General features: G+C 46.6%; 1 protein-coding gene across 1 annotated transcript in view; it reads left to right on the top strand.

Annotated features, from left to right (window-relative positions):
• The window catches only part of LOC139232679 (E3 ubiquitin-protein ligase RNF167-like), a 103423-nt gene extending 84233 nt beyond the window's left edge, over positions 1-19190 (top strand). Inside the window, exon 11 of the mRNA XM_070863148.1 lies at positions 17120-19190. Coding sequence (XP_070719249.1) covers positions 17120-17511 — 392 coding nt within the window. The 3' untranslated portion in view covers positions 17512-19190. The remainder of the gene's footprint in view (positions 1-17119) is intronic.
• Positions 19191-19918: the final 728 nt, after the last annotated feature.

Below are 19918 nucleotides of genomic sequence, written 5' to 3' on the forward strand. Positions count from 1 at the left end.
AATGGAAATAGACCCTTACTATGCACTATGTCCAGGCCCCTCGATATTTTGTACACTTCAATGAGGTCACCTCTCAGTCTCCTCTGTTCCAATGAGAACAAACTCAGCTTATCCAATCTATCCTCATAGCTAAAATTCTCCATTCCAGGCAGCATCCTAGTAAATCTCCTCTGCATCACCTCTAGTGCAATCAAGTCCTTCCTATAATATGACGACCAGAACTGCACGCAATACTCCAGCTGTGGCCTAACCAAAGTATTATACAATTTAAGCATAACCTCCCTGCTCTTATATTCTATGCCTCGGCCAATAAAGGCAAGCATTCCGTGTGCCCTCTTAACCACCTTATCCACCTGGCCTGCTACTTCAGGGATCTGTGGACAAGCACTCCAAGGTCCCTTTGTTCATCTACACTATTAAGTGGCCTACCGCTTAATGTGTATACCCTTTCCTTATTAGCCCTCCAAAAGTGCATCACCTCACACTTTTTGAATTAAATTCCATTTGCCACTGCTCTGCCCACCTGACCAGTAGATTGATACCCTCCTGCAGCCCATGACTTTCCTCTTCGTAATCAACCACACAGCCAATTTTAATGTCACCTGCAAACTTCTTAATCAAACTCCCTATATTCAAATCTAAATCGTTGATATATACCACAAAAAGCAAGGGTCCCAGTACTGAGCCCTGTGGAACCCCACTGGAAACATCCTTCCAGTTACAAAAACATCCATCAATCATTACCCTTTGCTTCTTCCCTCCAAATCAATTTTGGATCCAACTTGACACTTTGCCCTGGATCCCATGGGCTTTAACCTTCATGACCAGTCTACCATGTGGGACCTTATCAAAAGCTTTGCTAAAGTTCATATATACTACATCGTACGCACTACCCTCATCGACCCTCTTGGTTATTTCCTCAAAAATTTCAATCAAGTTAGTCAGACATGATCTTCCCTTAACAAATCCGAACTGACTGTCTCTAATTAATCCTTGCCTTTCCAAATGCAGATTTTATCCTGTCTTTCAGGACTTTTTCCAATAATTTTCCCATCACGGAGGTTAAGCTGACAGGCCTATAATTACTCGGCATATCCCTTTTTCCCTTCTTAAACGAGGGCACTACATTAGCAGTCCTCCAATCCTCCGGCACCATGCCCAGATCCAAAGAGGACTGGAAAATGATGGTCAAGGCCTCAGCTATTTCCTCTCTCACTTCACTCAACAGCCTGGGATGCATTTTATCCGGGCCTGGGGACTTTACTTTCAAAGCTGCTAAACCCCTTAATACTTCCTCTCTCTCTATATTTATTTCACCCAGAATATCTCGCTCCTCCTCGATAGCAGTATCTGCATTGCCCCTTTCCTTTGTGGAAACAGATGCAAAGTATTCGTTAAGAACCCTCCCAACATCTTCCGCCTCCACACAAAGATTACCCTCATGGTCTCTAATAGGCCCTACCCTTTCGTTAGTTAGCCTCTTAATATATTTAGGGTTTTCCTTAATTTTACTGACCAAGAATTTCTCATGTAGGTACATTTCTGAAAAACAATAGGGCAGTAATAGTGGGGGATTTCAACTACCCTAACTAACTGGGACAGAATCAGCATAAGATCTCGAAGGCACAGAATTCTTAATGTATTCAGGAAATTTTTTTTTAGCCAGTATGTCATAAGCCCAACAAGAGAGGGGACGGCACTGGACTTGGGAATGAAGCTCAGCAGATGGAAGGTGCATCAGTGCTAGTGATCATAATTCAGTTAGATGTAGCGTAGGTATGGAAAAGGACAAAGATAGATCAGGAGTAAAAGTTCTCCATTGGGGAAAGTTCAGTTTTACTAAGCGGAGATGTGATTTAGCAAAAGTGGACTGGAAACAGCTACTTGATGGTAAATCAGTGTCAGAGCAGAGGGAGGCATTCAAGGAGAAGATAGTGAGGGTTCAGAGCAAATCTGTTCCCACAAAGACAAAGGGTGGGACTCCCAAATCTAGAGCCCCCTAGCTGTCAAGGGGCATACAGGGTAGGATAAAGCAAAAAAGGGAAGTTTGTGTCCGATACTGAGCGCTCGATACTACAGAAAGCCTAGAGGGGTATAGAAAGTGCAGGGGTGATAATTAAAAAGGAAATTAGGAACGCAAAGAGAGGGCATGAAAAAGTATTGGCAAGTAAAATGAAGGAAAACCCAAAGATGTTTTTAAATACGTAAAGAGCAAGAAGATAACTAAAGAGTAGGGCCTATTAGTGACCATAAAGAAAGCTTGTGTGTGGAGGCGGAAGACGTGGTTAATGAATACTTGCGTCTGTTTTCACAAAAGAGAGGGAAGATGCAGACATTGTATTTAAGGAGGAGTGCACACTATTAAATGAGAGAAACACAGTGAGAAATGAAGTATGAAAACGTTTAGCATCTTTGAAAGTGGATAAATCGCCAGGCCCGCATGAAATGTATCCCAGGCTGTTAAGCGAAAGAAAGGGAGGACATTGTGTAGGCCCTTGCCATCATTTTTCACTCCTCTCTGGTTACAGGTGTGGCGCTGGAGGGCTGCGAACCTTGTACCGTTGTTTTAAAAAGGGAGAACGGGATAGGCCGAGTAATTACAGGCCAGTCAGCCTAACCTCGGTGGTGGGCAAATTGTTGGAAAAAGTTCTGAGGGTCAGGTTTAATTGCTGTTTTAGAAAGACATGGATTAATCAAGGACCGTCAGCATGGATCTGACCAACTTGATTTGAAGAGGTAACCAGGAGGGTTCATGAGGCTAATGCGTTTGATGTCGTGTATATGGATTTTAGCAAGGCTTTTGATAAGGTCCCATATGGCAATATTGGTCAGACAAGTAAAAGCCCATGGGATCCAAGGGAAAGTGGCAAATTGGATCAGTGACCGGAAGCAAAGCGTAATGGTCGACTGATGGTTTTTGTGATTGGAAGGCTGTTTCCAGTGGGGTTCCGCAGGGCTCAGTACTTGGTCCCTTGCTATACATGAATGATTTGGACTTCAATATTAGGGGGCATAATGAAGAAGTTTGCAGCTGACACAAAAATTGGCCGTGTGGTTGACAGTGAGGAAGAAAGCTAAAGTGTAGAGGAACACAGGGACCTTGGAGTGCATGTCCACAGATCCCTGAAGGTAGCAGGCCAGGTCGATAAGGTGGTTAAGAAGGCACACGTGATACTTTCCCTTATTAGTCGAGGCATAGAATACAAGAGCAGGGAGGTTATGCTTGAACTGCATATGTCATGTCATGTCATAGGCAGTTCCTCGAAATGAGGATGACTTGCTTCTGCACCACAAAAGAATGCGTTCAGAAGTGTTTCAATGGACCTAATATTCCAGGTCCTGAACTACATCCTGAAGGGTGGAAGGTGTCTGCGTGGATTTTTTTAACGTGGGGTGGCCGTTGCACACCAGCCACCACACGGGCTTGACAGAGCGAGGTCTTGGTCCAGTGGCAAGGGTTAACCAAGACGACTGGAGACCAGCTCTTCTGCACGGACCTAGTGCGCGCACATATGGCAGTGTGGGCTGGACCCGTGCTGCCCCTGGGCCCTCCCCTCTTCTGGCCCCGAACTCGCGCCTCTCCTGGGCCCCGATCACGTCCCTCTACAATCTCTCGCCGCTCCTTCGCCCCGATCTCACCGCTCCTGTTGTATCTGCCCACGCTCCAATCACTGACCTGGACCATGATCACGTCCCTCTTCACTGTATACTTGAACTGTATAAAACACTAGGCCGCAGCTGGAGTACTGCGTGCAGTTCTGGTCACTACATTGCAGGAAATATGTGATTTCACTAGAGTGGGTACAGAGGAGATTTCTGAGGATGTTTCTAGGACTGGAAGAGACTAACTATGAAGAAAGATTGGATAGGCTGGGATTGTTTTCTTTGGAACAGAGGAGGCTGAGGGGAGACTTAATTGAAATTTATAAAATTATAAGGAGCCTAGATAGAGTCGATAGGAAGGCCCTATTTCCCCTAGCAGAGAGGTCAATAATCAGGGGGCATAGACTTAAAGTCATTGGAAGAAGGATTAGAGGGGAGTTTAGACCTTTTTCACCCAGAGGGTGGTGGGGGTCTGGAACTCACTGCCTGAAAGGGCAGTAGAGGCAGAAACCCTAATCGCATTTAAAAAGTACTTGGATGTGCACTTGAATTGCCGAAACCTGCAAACGGACCAAGATTAGGCCGTAACATACACAATAGGTCGAATGGCCTCCTTCCGTGCCGTAAATTTCTACGATTCTCTGCTCATGTCCAAGTTTCTGAATCTAGCAGCCATCTGCCTGGTCGTTGTCCCTGGTTCCAGCAAACATACTAAAGAAAAGGCTTCCTCCATCAGACCTCTGAATTGCACGTTCCGATATTGATTATCTTCTGCATGCAGTCGTTCACCGCATTGAGTCCATTTAGTGAGACCGCAGCAAAATCCAGTAGAGCAGGGCAGAAGTGGGCTTGGTGTTAATCTGCAGGCTGAGGCATTTGCTGATCTTGCTGGAATAAGTTGAGAGGCATTCCTGGCACTCCTGGTGATCTATATGCAAATTATAATTTGGAAGGAAAGATGTACTGGTGACCCTGGTCCTGAGGAATTGGGGCAGTCTTTCTCCTGTTCTATGCTTCCATACTTGAATCTTTCATGTACTCTGGTTGAACTTCATTTTTAATTACGAAATTCAATAGCGCAGACACCACCAAAGTTTAAAAGTGTAGGAGAGAAGACAAAGTATCTGGAGGCGCAGTGGTTGGGTGATATCAATTTTGGAATTTAAAAGCCAGTATACTGAAGGAGACAAGAAGTTTAGTACTTGAGAGCAGCTGGGAACAAATGAGTTGGGCTGTGGGAAACGGTGTAATGAGCCTTGACTTGGGCACAGTGACGGAGGAGTGTGTGCAGGGTGAGTATTGGGACTTGAGGAAAACCCTGAGCAGGAATTGTTTATTGGTACGGATTTAAAATGGAGGGAGAAAGGAAAAGTTGCTTTGTTGACCAGCTTCCCCTCTATTGTATCTTGTCTAAGTGTGTGAAAGGAATTGGAAGAAGACTCCCCAAATTTGAGAGCAGAATTCAAGTCTTGCCCAGACTTGGGCTTTAGAGAGAGTTAACAAGTTTTTAAAGGCAAACCCTTTGCACAGAAAGACTCGGCTTCTTGGGGGTGTTGTAGAGGTTCTGTATGTGATCAGGACTGAGGATGGAATTAAGATCTGGGAGTTGTTGGTGGACTTGAGAAATGTCTTTGCAGACTGACACAGCCGAGGAGGAGGCCATTCGGCCCATCGAGCCTGTGCCAGCTCTTTTGATCGCTTGTTCAATCAGTGCCACTCCCCCCACCCCCCTGCTCTTTTCCCCATAACCCTGCAAATTTTCCCCCTTCACGTAGTTATCCAATTCCTTTTTGAAAGTTGCTATTGAATCTGCTTCCACTGCAATTCAGGCAGCGCGTTCTAGATCATCGCAACTCAGTTTAAAAAAAAAATGTTTCCTCATGTCACCTCTGGTTTTTCCTCACACAAAATCTGCAAAAGGACATAGACAGGCTAAGTGAGTGGGCAAAAATTTGTCAGATGGAGTATAAGGTTGGAAAGTGTGAGGTCATGCACTTTGGCAGAAAAAAAAATCAAAGAGCAAGTTATTTAAATGGAGAAAGATTGCAAAGTGCCGGAGTACAGCGGGACCTGGGGGTACTTGTGCATGAAACACAAAAGGATAGTATGCAGGTACAGCAAGTGATCAGGAAGGCCAATGGAATATTGCAAAGGGGATGGAGTATAAAAGCAGGGAAGTCTTGCTACAGTTATACAGGGTATTGGTGAGGCCACACCTGGAATACTGTGTACAGTTTTGGTTTCCATATTTACAAAAGGATATACTTGCTTTGGAGGCAGTTCAGAGAAGGTTGATTCCAGAGATGAGGGGGTTGACTTATGAGGAAAGGTTGAGGAGGTTGGGCCTCTACTCATTGGAATTCAGAAGAATGAGAGGTGATCTTATCGAAACGTACAAGATTATGAGGGGGCGTGATGAGGTGGATGCAGAGAGGATGTTTCCGCTGATGGGGGAGACTAGAACTAGGGGGCATAATCTTAGAATAAGGGGCCGCCCATTTAAAACTGAGATGAGGAGAAATTTCTTCTGAGGGTTGTGGATCTGTTGAATTCGCTGCCTCAGAGAGCTGTGGAAGCTGGGGCATTGAATAAATTTAAAACAGAAATTGACAGTTTCTTGAACAATAAGGGGTTATGGAGAGCGGGCGGGGAAGTGGAGCTGAGTCCATGATCAGATCAGCCATTATCGTATTAAATGGCGGAGCAGGCTCGAGGGGCCGTATGGCCTGCTCCTGCTCCTGCTCCTATTATGTGCTTATGTTCTGCAGATCACCTTAAATCCATGACCCTCTGGTTACTGAGCCTCCTGCCACTGGAAACAGTCTCCTTATTTACTCTATCAAAACCCCTCATGATTTTGAGCACCTGTCTTAAATCTCCACATGACCTTCTCTGCTCCAAGGAGAACAACCCCAGTCTCTACACTTAACTGAAGTATTTCATCCCTAGTACCATTCTAGTTTAAAAAAAAAAAGTTTTCTACACCCTCTCCAAGACCTGTCATTCTTCCTAAAGAGTAGCGTCCAGAATTGGTCACAATACTCCAACTGAGGCCTAAGCAGTCTTTTTTAAAGGCTTAGCATAATTTCCTTGCTTTTGTACTCTTAACTAAAGAAAAAATATTAATTGCCTCATTAAAGGGAAAGAGTGTTTGAAGACCAGCCCCTCAAATCTGCCACCAAGCTCATGGTCTACAGGGCTGTAATAATACCCGCCCTCCTGTATGGCTGAGACATGGACCATGTACAGTAGACGCCTCAAGTTGCTGGAGAAATATCACCAACGATGTCTCCGCAAGATCCTACAAATCCCCTGAGAGGACAGATGCACCAATATCAGCGTCCTCATTCAGGCTAACAGCCCCAGCATCGAAGCACCGATCACAATCGACCAGCTCCGCTGGGCAGGCCACATAGTCCGCATGCCAGACACGAGACTCCCAAAGCAAGTGCTCTACTCTGAGCTCCTTCACGGCAAACGAGCCGAAGGTGGGCAGCGGAAACGCTACCCACCCTCAAAGCCTCCCTGATAAAGTGCAACATCCCCACCGACACCTGGCCCAAGACCGCCCTAAGCGGAGGAAATGCATCCAGGAGGGCGCTGAGCACCTCGAGTCTCAACACCGAGAGCATGCAGAAATCAAGCGCAGGCAGCGGAAAGAGTGTGCGTCAAATCAGTCCCACCCACCCCTTCCCTCACCGACTATCTGTCCCAACAGAGTCTGTGGCTCTCGTATTGGACTGTTCAGCCACCAAAAGAACTCACTTCAGGAGTGGAAGCCAGTCTTCCTTGATTCCGAGGGACTGCCTATGATGATGATGAAAGGGAATACTGGATACCCAGAAAAGATGATTCTGGCGTTATACTGGGTGAGACTGAGGATGTGAGTGAGAGCCAAAGGAAGTTGGTGAATGTAGACTATAGATATCAGCAAAAGTGAGAGTAGGGTTGGATACTGAGTGAAGGAACTGATTGGGTGATGTGTCATTCTGATTCTTCTGCTTTTCCCAATGACCCATGATTTGAGTGTGTTTGTTTAAACTCACCTTTCATTCAAGACTTCAATCTTGGCTCCTTCCCTTTTTAGATGACAATTTTTGATTGGGCTAGAAAGGATACTGCGGCTTTAGAGAGGGTGTAACTCAGATTCTCCAGGCTACTTCCTGCTGTAACAAAATATAAACGTGAAGCAAAGCTTAAAAATGGCTCCGTGTTCGAACCATGCAGATTGTGGAGTGAATCGCAGAATGGTTACAGCACAGAAGGCGGCCATTCGGCCCGTCGAGCCCGTGACGACTCCCAGCTAGTCCCACTCCCCCCCCGCCCTTTCCCCGTAGCCCTGCAATGTTTTTTCCTTTAAATACTTATCCCAACTCCCTTTTGAAAGCCGCGATTGAGTCTGCCTCCACCGCCCTCTCGGGCAGCGCATTCCAGATCCTAACCACTCGCTGCCTAAAAAAGTTTATCCTCGTGTCGCCTTTGGTTCCTCTGCCAATCGCCTTAAATCTGTGTCCTCTGGTTCCCGACCCTTCCACCAATGGGAACAGTCTCTCTCGGTCTACTCTGTCCAGACTCCTGAACACCTCGATCAAATCTCCTCTCAACCTTCTCTGCTCCAAGGAGAACAACCCCAGCTTCTCCAGTCTATCCCCGTAACTGAAGTCCCTTATCCCTGGAGCCATTCTCGTAAATCTCCTCTGCACCCTCTCCAAGGCCTTCACATCCTTAAAGTGCTTGCACAATACTCCAGTTGGGGCTGAACCAGTGTTGTATGCAGGTTCTTCATAATATCCAGACTCTTGTACCTCTATTTATGAAGCCCAGGATCCCGTTAACCTTTTTTAACTGCTTTCTCAACCTTCCCTGCAATCCTCAACGATTTATGCACACACAAACTAAAAAGTGTTTAAAATTATGAAAGGGTGGGACAAGGTTTCCTTCTGTGGCCTAGGCCCTAAGCTCTCGAATTTCTTCCCTAATCCCCTTCCCTCTCTACCCCTCTTTCCTCCTTTGACGCTTCTTAAAACCTACCTCTTTGACCAAGCTTTTGGTCACCTGCCCTAATTTCTCCCTATGTGGCTCAGTGTCAATTTTTTGGGGTCTTACAATACTCCCTGTGAAGTGCATTGGGACGTTTCATTACGTTAAAGGCACTATAACAAGGTGGATGCAGAGAGGATGTTTCCACTGATGGGGGAGACTAGAACGAGAGCGCGTGGTCTTAGAATAAGGGGCCGCCCATTTAAAACAGATGAGGAGAAATTGCTTCTCTGAGGCTTGTAAATTTGTGGAATTCGCTGCCTCAGAGCTGTGGAGGCTGGGGACATTGAATAAATTTAAGACAGAAATAGACAGTTTCTTAAACGATAAGGGGTTATGGGGAGTGGGCGGGGAAGTGGAGCTGAGTAATGATCGGATCAGCCATGATCGTCTTAAGGCGGAGCAGGCTCGAGGGGACATATGGCCTACTCCTGCTCCTGTTATGTCCTTATAAATACAAGTTGTTAGTTGCTGGAGGCAGACTGCTTCCAGTTCAGAGGGGTCAACAACAAAGAGCCACAGATGCAAGATTAGCACACGAAAATAGATGCAGGAGTAGGCCATTCGGCCCTTCGAGCCTGCACCACCATTCAATAAGATCATGGCTGATCATTCACCTCAGTACCTCTTTTCTGCTTTCCCTCCATACCCCTTGATCCCTTTAGCCATAAGGGCCATATCTAACTCCCTTTTGAATATATCCAATGAACGGGCATCAACAACTCTGCGGTAGAGAATTCCACAGGTTCACCACTCTCTGGGTGAAGAAGTTTCTCCTCATCTCAGTCCTAAATGGCTTACCCCTTGTCCTTAGACTGTGACCCCTGGTTCTGGACTTCCCCAACATCGGGAACATTCTTCCTGCATCTAACCTGTCCAATCCCGTCAGAATTTTATGTTTCTATGAGATCCCCCCTCATCCTTCTAAACTCCAGTGAATACAGGCCCAGTCAATCCAGTCTCTCCTCATTTGTCAATCCTGCCATCCCGGGAATGAGTCTGGTGAACCTTTGCTGTACTCCCTCAATAGCAAGAACGTCCTTCCTCAGGTTAGGAGACCAAGACTGAACATAATATTCCAGGTGAGGTCTCACCAAGGCCCTGTACAACTGCAGTAAGACCTTCCTGCTCCTATACTCAAATCCCCTAGCTATGAAGGCCAACATACCATTTTCTGCCTTCACCGCCTGCTGTACCTATATGCCAACTTTCAATGACTGATGAACCATGACACCCAGGTCTCGTTGCACCTCCCCTTTTCCTAATCTGCCGCCATTCAGATAATATTCTGCCTTTGTGTTTTTGCCACCAAAGTGGATAACCTCACATTTATCCACCTTATACTGCATTTGCCATGCGTTTGCCCATTCACCTAACCTGTCCAAGTCACCCTGCAGCCTCTTAGCATCCTCCTCACAGCTCACACCGTCACCCAGCTTAGTGTCATCTGCAAACTTGGAAATATTACACTCAATTCCTTCATCCAAATCATTAATGTATATTGTAAATAGCTGGGATCCCAGCACTGAGCCCTGCGGCACCCCATTAGTCAATGCCCGCCATTCTGAAAAGGACTCTTTTATCCCGACTCTCTGCTTTCTGTCTGCCAACCAGTTCTCTATCCACGCCCGTACATTACCCCCAATACCATGTTTTAATTTTGCACACTAATCTCTTGTGTGGGACCTTGTCAAAAGCCTTTTGAAAGTCCAAATACACCACATCCACTGGTTCTCCCTTGTCCACTCTACCAGTTACATCCTCAAAAAAATTCTAGAAGATTTGTCAAGCAAGCTTTCCCTTTCATAAATCCATGCTAACTTGGACCGATCCTGCTTTAGAGCAGGGGGCAGGAGAAATGTCTTCACGCAGAGAGCTGTGAGGCTGTGGGATTCATTCCAGGATTAGCGGCTGAAGCAAAAACTCAGTCAACATTGAAGATGAGATTGGATCTGGGAGTAGGGCGGTTCCATGTGATTGGGGCTGTTTGTGGGGCAGGTAAATCCTGCCCCACACACTTTGGGCTGAAGTACCAGTTCTGTGTTGTAACTTCTATGTATTTCTTCTGCGTTGGTTTATATTTATTTATATATTTACCTCCTTCAATCCTTCCTTCCGTGCTTGCTCTTTCTGGCTGCTTTTGTTTTTCTTGTCCCTTTCCTTCCTAGTTTAAAGGCGTGAGAAATGGTTTGTAAGGAAACAGAGAGGTGCTGAACAAGCCCTTCACAGGTTGGGTTTGGTTGCTGCATTCTCTCTGGACAGTTGTTCAGTTCAGCAAGTTTGCCTCCCAGTCAGGGTGGGTGTGGTTCCAGACCCGGCTGCAGATTTGAGCACACCATCCAGGCTGACTCTCCAGGGCAGTACAGATGGAGCACGGCATTCAAAGGCTCAAATGCTGGAAACACTTGGTGGGTCAGGCAGCATTTGTGGAGAGAGAAACGGAGTTAACATTTCGGGTCGAGGACCTTGCAGTGCCTCTTTCAGATGAGACATTAACTCTGCCTCCCCAAGTGGGCATAAAACATTTCGTGGCACTGTCGGGGCGTTCTCCTGATATTCTGCTCACTATTCCTTACTTGGCCAACACAAAAATAGAGAATATCCAGGGGTTCATTTATTCCTTTGTTTCTGGGACCCTGCTGTGTGTAAATTGGCCGACGTTTGCTTATATAATACCTGTAGTACCTATATAAAATGGAACCAACCAGGGAACAGGCTATTTTAGATCTTGCATTGTGTAATGAAACAGGGTTAATTAGTAATCCTATAGTAAAGGACCACTGTATACCTTCCAGTTCGAAAAACGACCGTTCACCACTACTGTTTCCTGTCCCTTAGCCAATTTTGTATCCAAGCTGCCACCGTCCCTTTTATACCATGGGTTTCAACTTTGCTGGCAAGCCTATTATGTGGCATTTTATCACATGTCTTTTGGAAGTCCATGTACACCACATCAACCGCATTGCCCTCATCAGCCCTCTGTTACCTAATTAAAAAGCCCAATCAAGTTAGTGAAACATGATTTGCCTTTTTAGAAAAAAAATCTCTGCTGGCTTTCCTTATTTAATCCATACTTCTCCAAGTCACATAGAAACATAGAAAATAGGAGCAGGAGTTGGCCATTCGGCCCTGCACTACCAGTCAATAAGATCATGGCTGATCATGCAACTTGAGTACCCCATTCCTGCTTTCTCTCCATACCCCTTGGTCCCCCTAGCTGTGAGGGCCATATCTAACTCCCTCTCTTGAATATATCCAATGAACTGGCATCAACAACTCTCTGCGGTAGAGAATTCCACAGGTTAACAACTCTGAGTGAAGTTTCTCCTCATCTCAGTCCTAAATGGCCTACCCCTTATCCTAAGACTGTGTCCCCTGGTTCTGGACTTCCCCAACATTGGGAACATTCTTCCCGCATCTAACTTGTCCAGTCCTGTTAGAATCTTATGTTTCTATGAGATTCCCTCTCAACCTTCTAAACTCCAGTGTATAAAAGCCCAGTCGATCCAGTCTCTCCTCATATGTCAGTCCAGCCATCCCGGGAATCAGTCTGGTGAACCTTTGCTGCACTCCCTCAATAGCAAGAACATCCTTCCTCAGATTAGGAGACCAAAACTGAACACAATATTCCAGGTGAGGCCTCACTGAGGCCCTGTACAACTGCAGTAAGACCTCCCTGCTCCTATACTCAAATCCCCTAGCTATGAAGGCCAACATACCATTTGCCGCCTTTACTGCCTGCTGTACCTACATGCCAACTTTCAATGACTGATGAATCATGACACCCAGGTCTCGTTGCACCTCCCCTTTTCCTAATCTGCCGCCATTCAGATAATAATCTGCCTTCGTGTTTTTGCCCCCAAAGTGGATAACTTCACATTTATCCACATTATACTGCATCTGCCACGCATTTGCCCACTCACCTAACCTGTCCAAGTCACCTTGTAGCCTCTTGGCATCCTCCTCACAGTTCACATCGTCACCCAGTTTAGTTCATCTGCAAACTTGGAGATATTACACTCAATTCCTTCATCTAAATCATTGATGTATATTGTAAATAGCTGGGGTCCCAGCACTGAGCCCTGCGGCACCCCACTAGTCACTGTCTGCCATTCTGAAAAGGACCCGTTTATCCCGAATCTCTGCTTCCTGTCTGCCAATCAGTTCTCTATCCACGTCAGTAGATTACCCCCAATACCATGCGCTTTGATTTTGCACACCAATCTCTTGTGTGGGACCTTGTCAAAAGTCTTTTGAAAGTCCAAATACACCACATCCACTGGTTCTCCCTTGTCCACTCTACTAGTTACATCCTCAAAAAATTCCAGAAGATTTGTCAAGAAAAATTTCCCTTTCATAAATCCATGCTGACTTGGACCGATCCTGTCACTGCTTTCCAGATGCGCTGCTATTTCATCCTTAATAATTGATTCCAACATTTTCCCCACTACTGATGTCAGGCTAACCGGTCTATAATTACCCGTTTTCTCTTTCCCTCCCTTTTTTAAAAAGTGGTGTTACATTAGCTACCCTCCAGTCCATAGAAACTGATCCTGAGTTGATAGACTGTTGGAAAATGATCACCAATGCATCCACTATTTCTAGGGCCACTTCCTTAAGTACTCTGGGATGCAGACGATCAGGCCCTGGGGATTTATCGGCCTTCAATCCCATCAATTTCCCGCCTAATAAGGATATCCTTCAGTTCCTCCTTCTCACTAGATCCTCGGTCCCCTAGTACTTCCAGAAGGTTATTTGTGTCTTCCAAAGTATTTGTTCAATTGGTCTGCCATTTCTTTGTTCCCCATTATAAATTTACCTGAATCCGACTGCAAGGGACCTACATTTGTCTTCACTAATCTTTTTCTCTTCACATATCTATAAAAGCTTTTGCAGTCAGTTTTTATGTTCCCGGTAAGCTTCCTCTCATACTCTATTTTCCCCCTCTTAATTAAACCCTTTGTCCTCCTCTGCTGAATTCTAAATTTCTCCCAGTCCTCAGGTTTGCTGCTTTTTTTGGCCAATTTATATGCCTCTTCCTTGGATTTAACACTATCCTTAATTTCCCTTGTTAGCCACGGTTGAGCCACCTTCCCCGTTTTATTTTGACACCCGACAGGGATGTACAATTGTTGAAGTTCATCCATGTGATCTTTAAATGTTTGCCATTGCCTATCCACTGTCAACCCTTTAAGTATCATTTGCCAGTCAATTCTGGCCAATTCACATCTCATACCATCGAAGTTACCTTTCCTTAAGTTCAGGACCCTAGTTTCTGAATTAACTGTGTCACTCCATCTTAATAAAGAATTCTACTATATTATGGTCACTCTTTCCCAAGGGGCCTCGCATAACTAATTACTAATTAGCCCTTTCTCATTACACATCACCCAGTCTAGGATGGCCAGCTTTCTAGTTGGTTCCTCGACATATTGGTATAGAAAACCATCCCTAATACACTCCAGGAAATCCTCCTCCACCGCATTGCTACCAGCTTGGTTAGCCCAATCAATATGTAGATTAAAGTCACCCATGATAACTGCTGTACCTTTATTGCACGCACACTTATTTCTTGTTTGATGCTGTCCCAACCTCACTACTACTGTTTGGTGGTCTGTACACACCTCCCACCAGCGTTTTCTGCCCTTTGGTATTCCGTAGCTCCACCCATACCGATTCCACATCATCCAAGCTAATGTCCTTCCTTACTATTGCATTAATTTCCTCTTTAACCAGCAATGCCACCCCGCCTCCTTTTCCTTTCTGTCTATCCTTCCTAAATGTTTAATATCCCTGGATGTTGAGTTCCCAGCTTTGGTCACCCTGGAGCAAAGGTCTCCCTGATGCCAATTACATCATAACCGTTAACTGCTATCTGCGCAATTAATTCGTCCACCTTATTCCGAATACTCCTCGCGTTGAGGCACAGAGCCTTCAGGCTTGTTTTTCTAACACACTTTGCCCCTTCAGAATTTTGCTGTAATGTGGCCCTTTTTGCTTTTTGCCTCAGGTTTCTCTGCCCTTCACTTTTAATTTACTTCTTTCTATCTTTTGCTTCTTCCCCCATTCTACTTCCCTCTATCTCCCTGTATAGATTCCCATCCCCCTGCCATATTAGTTTAACTCCTCCCCAACAGCACTAGCAAACACTCCCCCAAGGACATTGGTTCTGGTCCTGCCCAGGTGCAGACCATCCAGTTTGTACTGGTCCCACCTCCCCCAGAACCGGTTCCAATGTCCCAGGAATTTGAATCCCTCCCTTCTGCACCACTCCTCAAGCTACGTATTCATCTGAGCTACCCTGCGATTCCTACTCTGACTAGCATGTGGCACTGCTAACAATCCTGAGATTACTACTTTTGAGGTCCTACTTTTTAATTTAGCTCCTAGCTCCCTAAATTCGTCTCGTAGGACCTCATCCCATTTTTTTACCTATATGCACCATGACAACTGGCTGTTCACCCTCCCTTTTCAGAATGTCCTGCACCAGCTCCGAGACATCCTTGACCCTTGCACCAGGGAGGCAACGTACCATCCTGGAGTCTCTGTTGTGGCTGCAGAAACATCTATCTATTCCCCTTACAATTGAATCCCCTACCACTATAGCTCTCCCACTCTTTTCCCTGCCCTGCTGTGCAGCAGAGCCACCCATGGTGCCATGAACTTGGCTGCTGCTGCTCTCCCCTGATGAGTCATCCCCCTCAACAGTACCCAAAGCGGTGTATCTGTTTTGCAGGGGGATGACCGCAGGGGATCCCTGCACTACCTTCCTTGCACTACTCTTCCTGTTGGTCACCCATTCCCTATCTGGTTGTGTACCCTTTACCTGCGGTAAGACCAACTCACCAGACGTGCTATTCACATCATTCTCAGCATCGTGGATGCTCCAGAGTAAATCCACCCGCAGCTCCAGTGCCGCAGTGCGGTCTGTCAGGAGCTGCAGGCAGATGCACTTTCTGCACATGTAGTCGTCAGGGACACTGGAAGCGTCCCTGACTTCCCACATATTACAGGAGGAGCATAACACGTGTCCGAGCTCTCCTGCCATGACTTAACCCCTATATTAACTTAATTTGGCAACAACAATGCTAAAAGATTACTTACTAATAAAGAAAAGAAAAATAAAATTATACACCAATCACTTACCCCCTTGGCTGAGATGTCACCTTTCGATTTCTTTCTACTTTTTTGCCTTCTCTCCCTGCTGCAGCTGCACCAGTTGGCCTCAGCGATCTCCTGCTCCGCCTCCCGACTCGACACTGCTGCTCCCCGGACTGACGGGCCTTTTGTTGGCCTCAGCGATCTCCCGCTCCGCCTCCCGACTCGACACTGCTGCTCCCCGGACTGACGGGCCTTTTGTAGGCCTCAGCGATCTCCCGCTCCGCCTCCCGACTCGACACTGCTGCTCCCCGGACTGACGGGCCTTTTGTTGGCCTCAGCGATCTCCCGCTCCGCCTCCCGACTCGACACTGCTGCTCCCCGGACTGACTGTTAATTTTGTCCCAGGTTATCGTTTCTAAAAGCTTCCCCACTACCGAGGTTAAACTGACTGACCTGTAGTTGCTGGATTTATGTGTCCTCATACAGGAAACACAATTAGCATGCAGGTAGAGCAAGCAACTAGGCCATGTTGGCCTTCATAAGAACATAAGAAATAGGAGCAGGAGTCGACCATTTGATCCCTCGAGCCTGCTCCGCCATTCAATAAGATTATGGCTGATCTGATCTTGGCCTCAACTCCACTTCCCTGCCCGCTCCCCATAACCCTGGACTTCCTTATCTTTCAAAAAACCGTCTCTCTCCACCTTAAATATATTCAATGACCCAGCCACTACAGCTCCCAAGGGTAGAGAATTCCAAAGATTCACGACCCTCAGAGAAGAAATTCCTCCTCCATTTCTGTCTTCAATGAGCCACCCCTTTATTCTGAAACGATGCCCCCTAGTTCTATACTCCCCCCACGAGGGGAAACATCCTCCCTGCATCGACCCTGCCAAAATCCCTCAGAATCTTAGATTTCAAGAACAGCATCTCTCATTCTTCTGAACACAGTCTCAGGATAAGGGGTCGGCCATTTAAGACTGAGAAGCTGAGAAATTTCTTCACTCGGAGGGTGGTGAATCTTTGGAATTCTCTGCCCCAGAGGGCTGTGGAGGCTCAGTCGTTGAGTATATTCAAGGCTGAGATCGATAGATTTTTGGACTCTCGGGGAATCAATGGGGTTCGGGCGGGAAAGTGGAGTTGGGGTCAAAGATCAGCCCTGATCTTATTGAATGACGGAACAGGCTCACAGGGCCGTATAACCTCCTCCTGCTCCTAATTCTTATGTTCTTATGACTGCACTACAAAAGACAAATACTTTGGGGTGTCCTGATAAAGCATTATATAAGTGCAAGCTCTTTAGATTTGGGATTTAACTGTTAGCCGTGCCTTTTTAACGAACTGTGTTTTCCCCTCCTCTTTTCCCCCAACGTAGCATACCACTGTAATTGCGTGGACACTTGGCTGACACAGACCAAAAAAACCTGCCCGGTCTGCAAGCAGCGAGCTTTGCGTTCGGCCAGTGACTCCGAGTCCGAGTCTGATACGGAAAATCACCCAGAGGATGATGATCGGCACTCTGAGCGCACACCACTTCTTCGAGCGTCCTCGTCTACTGCCCCTCACTCGTTCGGCTCTATGGCTGATTCCCTCGCGCAGCACGGCGGGCAAGACTCGTCGGAATCCAGTGAGGACGGTCACAGTGGTGCCCACGTTGAGGGGGAGGAGGTACCAGGCCTCAAGAAGGAGGACCAAAGTGACACTTCAACCACCACAGGACCTGGGTCTGAATCTCGTCTCTATCCTGGGAATGTTTTCAATGTGTAACCAGGAACCTTGGGCTTTATACTGATCTTATTTCTGTAAAACTACAATCATTAATGTCTGACTCAAGCTCAACCAGGGCTTTATTTAGGATTTGTTTCGGGCTCATTTTAAAAAAAAAAATACATATATTTTTGGTGCCGAACAGGGGAGGTTCTGCTGGAGGTTCGTGAGCACCAGTTACTGGTTTTGATCATGCAACACCCGGGCTGGGTTGGTAACATTACATTGGCATGTAGTGCAGTGCCGACCGATCGCTAATGTTCTCCGCTGTCGGTAACATGGACGTTCGACAGGCAGGGAGAGGAGAGCACTACGACAGTGCAGTGGCTATCTTGTTAAATACCAGCATTTCTCTCCCGAGTTCTGTGGGAAGTGCGTGAATTCGACAGGAGCCCTTGCTGTTTCCTGCACTGGTAGAGTTCCGGGTTGTCCTGTTCCCCTGCTACCATTCCCTAGAGGTGAGCTGCTCTCTCTACCTCTGTGCCCAGAGGCAGGTTGTATCCTCCTGGTACTTGCAAGATCTCTGAGCCACCCTGGCCTGGCGTAAGATTGTACCCACCAATATCTTTGTATAGTTCACACTTCTCTTTTTTGTTAGTACATTTTTTTTGTAAGCATGCTCACAAAATGTTCTTTCTACAATCATGCCATTAACTGAACAGGCAGTTGGTAATAAATTGTGATCATGCTGGGGTGAGTGGGGGGGGTACCAGAGTCAGAAAACCACAAATGGTGCAATCCTGGATGTTTGGAATTTGCAATTTTCTGGTTTATTTAGCTCGGCCTCTAACAATGGCTGCCCAGAAATGAGGAGCACTGCACCCCACACTGCTTCTTGCTGCTCTTTCATCCTGGGGAGCAAGTGCCTCACACAAGCAATATATGTGCAGAAGCATCTTCAGTGATTGGCCGCACTTTGCTCCAGTCGTGATTATTCCCGGGACCGGTCCTCGGGAGGGGCTGTGCTGTTGACCCCAGTAATGTTTCCCGGGGCATTCGCTTGATTTTTTTTTTTGTGTTGGGTCGTGGCGGAGGGGTGAATGTGTGATGTCACCAAGCCTGTCTTGTCATTGCAGCTCTCAGATCCACTACGAGATTTGTACCGTGCCTGCCCATTGGCCATTTACACACCCAGGTCCTCCCATTGAACATTTACACACCCAGGCCCACGTTCTGTGTATTTGCGATGAGGTCTCCATTGTGCAAACCTGACATTTTCTGAAATTGTGCAGAGTTGGAGGCAATTAGGAGACAATGCTAAAATAGTGGTGCACGGTATGGGCTGTGTTCTCTCCTCTGCCCCCCCCCCCCCAACCCCCCCGGTCTTCATTTGCATTGGCTTAACACTTGATGTATTAAATTACTGTACATTCTTTTGCCAAATACCAAACTCTTCATGAGGCAGGATCAGGTGGGATAGGTAATTGGATCAGGTTTCACGTCTGATAATCATTGCTTTTCAAATTAATTGAACCTTAAAATCTAATGTCTTGATGTCATGATGTACAATGGAATCTGTTTCAGATCTGTGGTGTTAGCTCTATATTGATTCCTCACCAGTCAAAAGCAGAACTGAAGCGAGGGATTGGCTGTAGCAATCTGTGTAAAACCTCTTGTGGAACTCCTTACACTTGCAAACTTTGCACCTTGGGAACGGTATAAATTTGACTCCAATTCAATGGATGTGGTCTTCATTACAAAGCAAGCACCAACATATCTGGGAAAGAGAAACGATTGGGATTGGGAAATTACGTGCCTCTGTTGCTAGGCTGGGTGGGGGTGTGGATCGAGTTCTCACGCCCTATCGGAGTGTATCTCCTGCGCTGTGGGGCTGCTGGCTGTGACCGAGATGCAGGCAGTGTTCCCAGGAGAATGGAAGGCAGTGTCTCGGGACAAATACAGTGGGTGAGAAAAGTACAAACATAAAATGACCAGAAAAATGCGAGAAGCTGGTAAAACGGCTGTAAGGGTGCGGAGACCCGATTTCCAGTGTCAGAAGGTATCGGGACTTGGTTCCAGTGTTGATGGATATCTCGGGAGCTGGTTCCAGATCGGAGGGTGTCGTGGGAGTTGGTTCCAGTGTCGGAGGGTAGCGGGAGTTGGTTCCAGAGTCGGAGGGTATCGGGAGTTGATTCTGGAGTCGGAGGGTATCTCGAGTTGGTTCCAAGGTCGAAGGGTGGAGTTGGTTCCAGAGTCGGAGGGTACGGCAGGAGCTGGAAGCCATTGTAACCGGCATTTGAAACCCGAGAATTTGGACTGAATGTTGAGGGCTTGCCATTTTTTGACAGGTTACCATAACCGAGCTTGGTACGAACTCCCTGGATTTGCATGTTAAGCAGGTGCCTATTGGCTCCCACTCAATAATTCCTCTTCCTTTTCCCCCCCCCCCCTCCCCCCTCCACTTGCT

This window comes from Pristiophorus japonicus, chromosome 20 (assembly GCF_044704955.1).
Source record: "Pristiophorus japonicus isolate sPriJap1 chromosome 20, sPriJap1.hap1, whole genome shotgun sequence".
In the NCBI taxonomy this organism is placed as follows: Eukaryota; Metazoa; Chordata; class Chondrichthyes; family Pristiophoridae; genus Pristiophorus; species Pristiophorus japonicus.